Source organism: Vanellus vanellus (assembly GCF_965231255.1).
Source record: "Vanellus vanellus genome assembly, chromosome: 5".
Taxonomy (NCBI): Eukaryota; Metazoa; Chordata; class Aves; order Charadriiformes; family Charadriidae; genus Vanellus; species Vanellus vanellus.
In genome coordinates this window covers 74,325,478-74,331,477 of record NC_138910.1, presented here as the reverse complement: position 1 = coordinate 74,331,477, position 6,000 = coordinate 74,325,478, and the positions used below count along the sequence as shown (strand labels likewise).

The following is a 6,000-nucleotide window of genomic DNA, read 5'->3' as shown; positions in this document are numbered from 1 at the left end:
TCACCTGCTGAGTTTTTGGGCAGGGTGGGGTAGTCACACACACATGAACTTGCCATTTCTGCCCAACGGGTGCCTCCTCATAATGCCTCTGCTCCACCTCAGTGCCTGAGGCTGGAAAACAGAGCGAGAAGGATGCACTCCCCCTCGCACTGGGGTGACAGAGGCCCCTCTGCATCCCACTCCCCTCCGGGTTGCAAGGCTGGAATCGCTCCCCGATCTAGGTGGAGTGGGACGTGCGCCTCCATATCGAGCATCTCCTCCTCGGAGCCCTCTGACTACCACAGGGCCTGACCGGCCTCCCGAGCGAGGCCCGGCTGGGGGCTCAGGCTCCCGGCTACTGCCCCCCTCCTCCGGGGCCCTGTTACTGTAATTGCCGAGGTAGAGACAGTCACCGGGGAGACGGTAACAGGCCCGCCCTTCCCCGAGCGAGCAGTGCTTGTAAACACCGGCAGCGAGAGGCACTGCGGGGCAGGCGGCCGGCGCGGCTCTCCTCACGCACGGCCGTTCCCGCCCCTCACGCAGCGCCGACTCCCCGTTCACACCCACCCGCCAACACCGGTGCGGCTGCCGGTCTGGGCGACAACGGGAGGAAAAGCTCTGCGTCCCCTGCCCCGCCCCGCCCCGTTCCGGGCCCAGCCAGGCTCCCCGGGGCGCCGGGAAGGTTTTACCCGGGCGCCGTCCGTCAGCGCGGCACTCCCGCCGCCTCCGCTCCCCGCGCCGCCATGGCGGCCTGCGGGCGCGCGGGCTGGGAGGGGCGGGGGGGGGGGGGCGCGGGACTCCCCTGGCGGTGACGTGTGTTGCCATGGCGACGCCCAGGCAGCGTCTCGCTCCGTGAGGGGGGGGTGGTGGGGGGGATGACAACAAATATGGCGGAGAGGAGCAGGACGGCAGAGACGGGTCAGTGCCAGCCGCAGTCGCCTGGGCGGGGGGAGAGGGGAAGAGCCCCCTTTCTCCAGGGGCTTCTGGCAGCAGAGGGGGCCCGCCTGGCAGTGGAGTGCAGGGGACGGAGCCCTTCTCTCAGGGGAAAGGGAGGGAAGCGGCTCCTGGCCGAGGGCACTGAGGTGGAGAAGGGGCCCCGGGGCAGAGGCCCCTACCCAGGGAGCTGTGGAGGAGGGCAAGGCACCTTCCCCTGGGGGATGAGGAGCATCTTCCCGGGGGAGAAGTGGTTGTGGGGAGTGCCCCTTCAGGCAGGGAGAGGGAGAAGAGCCCTCAGGCGCTCCAGTCCTGTCTGAGGGGGGAGAGTTGCCCCGTTGTGGGGAGGAAGGTGAGGGGGCGAGAGGCCTGCTCTCCCAGCAAACGAAATGGGAGGGAGAGCCCCGGGAGTGCAGATGAAGAAGCTGATGGTGGGGTCGCCTGCCCTGCGCGCCATCCTCCCCGCGCAGGCGACAAAGGTGGCGGTGGTGAAGAGGCAGAGCAAAACGGTGGTGCACAGGAGTTCCCCTCACACAAGAAATCACGGCCTGCTTTACTTAGAATGAAATAAATAATATGTGAAGACAGGGGGTTGGAATTGAAACTGCAGCACAAGGTTGGTAAGTTGGGGGTTGACCTGCAGGTGCTGCTTGACTTGTCCCGGGAGGTGTAAAGAACCCGGAGGCTGCAGCGGGGCGGCATGCCGAACACTGTACATCTCGCATACCTTGTTCTGTGAGGCTCTCTTTAAGGAAGGTGCCAAATGGTATTCTTCCTATTCAGGATGTATTACCAATGGCTCTGGCTGTGTATGGGAAGATAAGTTTGTCGGTGAAACTGAAGTTTTGTGTTTCCTCATGAATGATAAGGATCCTCTAGGTACAGGGGTCTTTCCTATCGTAACAAAACACAGTTAAGGTCTTTTCCAACCCGTGTGAAAACAAAAGCCCCCCAAATAAGTTATGAAAATTAGAGATATTAATGTTTGGAGGATGAAACAAAGATAGTGACAGGTTTTTGGAATATTTAATATCCCACAGCATCATACATAAATTATCTGGGTTCCTGGACCAAAAGTTCATTTTCCTAGCCTGCTGTGTTAGCTGCTGTGCATGTGCTTTTTAGCGTGAGAAGTGACTCTAAATGAAGATGCATTATCCATAGAACTGGTTTTAGATTTTTGGGCCATTTAAGGTGAAAAAAAAGTGATAAATATCTGAAATTCTGTTGTGCTCTGGGAAACAATACTACAAAGGCTACATCTAAATGGATTGGGCATAAGATTCTCGAATTCCTTGTGTTCAGTCACGCTGTTTATAAACACCCGAAACCACACTGTAAAGTTTATTGTACATTAAACTTGTCCACGAGGCAGGTGATTATTTTCACCCACTGTTGTGCAACACTACTAAACACAGCTGATCTCTGACTGCACTGTAAAACAGGAAACAGAACTCCAGTGGCACTTTGTCAGCTTTCCTACCTACTTCATCTACCTATGCCTGTGCTATTGTCATAACTTTCTTTAACATATAATGTAACTTTTGTACTATTTCCAGATAAGTGCGTAAACTTACTCTTATATTGTGTTCTCTGCTATATTATTTAAATCTGCAGCCTTACAGTGTTTGCTTTTTATTTTTAACCTTGTCCAGAACTTTTTCCACATCTAATCATTACAGCTAACTAATCAATGATTTTCTCATAAATGTGTTTCAGCTTGTGCTGAAATCACGTTTAGCTGCATGTTCCTGATACATGTCTGCTTAAGTTTTGCAATGCCTGTCTGTCCATTTTGCAAGTCTTAATTTGCAGGTGGTTCTTTTTTTGAGAAACCAGATGAGGAATTAAAAATGCAAAGAACCACAAAAATAGGAAAAATACCCAAAACTTGCAGAGATCAGAGGGGCTTGGGATGCAAACTTGTGATCTTCACCCATTTTTAAGAAAGGACATGGAAAGTAGGCTGTGGAAAAAAAAAAGGTGGTGTGGTTTGTGGTTTTTTTTTTTTTTTTTTTTTTTTTTTCCCCTTTTTCCCCCTAAACTTTGGTTTCTGACTGTCATCTGACACTAAGGGGACAGACAATTTTTTTTTAGGGATACTTGGCAGATTCCCTAAAGAACCTGTTTGTCTCCTTAGTGTGGGAAGTCACTGACACTGTTGATGTATACGTAACATAATTGGGGAATGTTCTTTTTCTTGGTGCTTCCTGACTTCTTAGTATTAATTGATTTAGCCAGTATGACTCTATTATACTTGCAGTTTTGTTTGTACAGCAACATCATGTTTTTATTCCTGGATCAGAAAACACAAGTAATAACTAAGTCTTATCTTCCCATCTTGAAATATTGATTGTTATTTGTAATTTTCAAATGAGAAAACTGAAGGTCATGGTTTCAGCTGGGATGAAGTTAACTGAGTTACAGAGAAATTAAAGGGAACTTATCCATGCTTTATAGCAGCACAGATTACTGTTATGGACCATTCTTTACTGGTTTAATTCGGTAACCTGTGTTTGACAAGAGTCAGTGTCAGGGAAAGATTTCAGAAAAAACATAATGTGCACTTACAGAAAGGTGATTCTAAAAATTAAGTTTCTTCCTAAATATTATCTGATACTGTATTATGTACATCTAAGATGCTTATGGCCCCTCTAAACTCTTAGTTTTGAAAGTATACTGTGTCATGAGGTTTTGGGTATGAATTATACTTTGTGGAAAACATACCTTTTTATAACATAAGAATTTTTCATTTCAGTTTTATTAGTATCTCCTTATTCTTCTGTTACAGGACAGTAAATCTGTTAATCTTTCTTACACTGGTAATTATACTTATTGTTTCCATATATACAAATCTTCTCATATTTCCGTTCTTTTTAATGTAGAATTTTTTTTTTCTGTAGTAGTTTTTGCAAATTTTTAAACTTTTTTTTTTTCTTAGGGAGGGAGATTAGGGCACAGAACTGCACAAAGTGCTTCAGAAGAGGGACTACCATCAGCTTTTATTTTACTGTTATGTTCAGTGTTATTTTCTGTATCATGGTTTAAGCCAATCTGTGTGTTTCAAATGAGATTGAGACTTAATATGGAAGGTAGATTATCTCACATCTGTCTACTACAGAGTTCGTATTCTGGTGCTGTCTTCTCTGGACTAGGCAGACATCTGGTCTAATCCATTGCAATAGTTTCTTTGTTCTGATGTTCGGTTAGAGTGCTGCAGATCAGCTTGTTTTACCCTGGATTAATCATTTTCCCATTGGAATTGGCTCCTTAGTTCTAACTGGTTTCTTGGAACTGCTCAAATCAGTTTTCTGCATAAACCGTAAGTTTGTATGCTTTCCTGTTTGTGTTTCCAGGCTGAAGCCTTTATGTCTCAAGCTGGGAATCCAAATTAAAAGCAACTTAAATCTTCACAAATGAAGCCTGTGAGAGAATGAAAGTGATTCAGTCTAGTTCGTTACTTTCAGGAGCTTCTTGGTTTGACTTCCAGTTCTGCTCAGCTGACCTTGATGTCTCAAACCTTTGGTAGATACAGGATACAGCAAGACGGCCAGTTTAGTTAAGTTTCTGAAGAAACAGATCAATGTTATTTTTCCAATTCTGTAGCAAAGAGGACCTTATTAACTTCTCTAAGGAAGGTTTAGGAGTAGGTCAAAGTGAGTACAGAATGCCTGTATTTGCTAATTTTTTGACCTGTGAACCAGATGAAAGTATTTAGCTTTTCAGACATGAATTCAGCTAAAATTTCACTAGTTATCTCATTCTCCCCAGGTAACTCTTATTCTAGGCATCTGTATTACCTTCAAAAGACTTGCTTCCAGAGGCCTGAATGATCAAAGGGTGAAGGTTATCTCCGAGTTCTGTAATAGTTTTCTATCTGAGGCAGCTGAATATTAGCCTGGATTGACAGTTCTAATATGTGTTATTCCACCGTTGCTAGTCATTTTGTGGATATTAGTATTTCTGATATTTCATCAAGTCATTGTCACTGAAATCATAGTGAAAGCAAAAAAAGGCATTTACTCACAGTACTGGACAGGATATAAATGTATGTCTTTAGACCAAAGATCCTTGTTATCAGAACAAACAGATTTCCCAGGTGAATGTGTAGTTTTTCATGTTTATTTACATGTCATGGTAGATACCTTGCAGAGTGATGTTAAGTCACATTTCATATTAAGAATGGTTAGAATTTTCAAAAGCATTCACAGCCAGGCTGGCCTGGCTTCAGGGAGGAGAGCTTCAAACCACTGCTGAATGCTGAACCCCCACTCAAAGGTTGTGTAGTAATTAACATTTCTAAATACTTAGTGTTGAGATCATTATTTCAGAGATCTGCATGTGGAGAGCCCAATAGAATAGCTGTGTAAATTCTGCAGTGTTTCCTAATTGATTTTAATATGATAGTGTTGAGCTGGACTATTTTGAAAGATAGCTTTTGATGATTCTTTCAAAAAAGAATAGTTATTCTTTTAAAAATATTTAATCACATGTGGTATGAACACATTTTAGTATCAGGAGCTTTCTTTTATGTGGCCTTAATTATTAAATAAAAAGCCAAACTAAATAAGACCACCTAATTTATTTGTCTTTCAATATAGGCCTTTTTGATATGTGGAAGTTGTCATTCACTGACTTCATCACGAGGAAATTTAAAATGGGAGAAATCTGCTAATTACTTTAACAATATTATTTAATCTTGGTCTTTAAAATAACACTGTATGTCAGTGGTACTTCTGGTCTTCCAGGCAAATTTAATTTCTTCAATTTAACTGTTCTTTCTTAAATAATTTCTGAATTTTCAAGTATATATAAACAATATAGCTTATATTCTATTATACACTTCTAGCCGGTAAACATAGCTGAATTCCAGTGTTTGGGAAAAGACACTGCAGTCTTCATGCTGAAAGAGATCTGCCCACTATATCCTCCTGTCAACATGAAGAGATTTCAAAAGTCAGTGGAAAACCATAAGGGTACTGGGCCCAAACTTGCAGATGTTCACACACCATAAATAGCTATTTACAGCTGTTTATAAAATGCTGCAGGATGTATTTGTAAACAAATCTTAAACGCATTTTGCTCAAC

At 44.0% G+C, this 6,000-nt stretch overlaps 1 protein-coding gene across 2 annotated transcripts in view; it reads left to right on the top strand.

Moving 5' to 3' along the window:
• Window positions 1–854: 854 nt before the first annotated feature.
• LOC309672808 (BEN domain-containing protein 5) overlaps window positions 855–6,000 on the top strand; it is a gene marked incomplete at both ends in the record, with an annotated part of 984,871 nt that continues 979,725 nt past the window's right edge. For both annotated transcript variants that reach the window (XM_082484407.1, XM_082484406.1), the window contains one exon: window positions 855–901. In XM_082484407.1, the coding sequence (XP_082340533.1) occupies window positions 855–901 (47 nt within the window). The remainder of the gene's footprint in view (window positions 902–6,000) is intronic.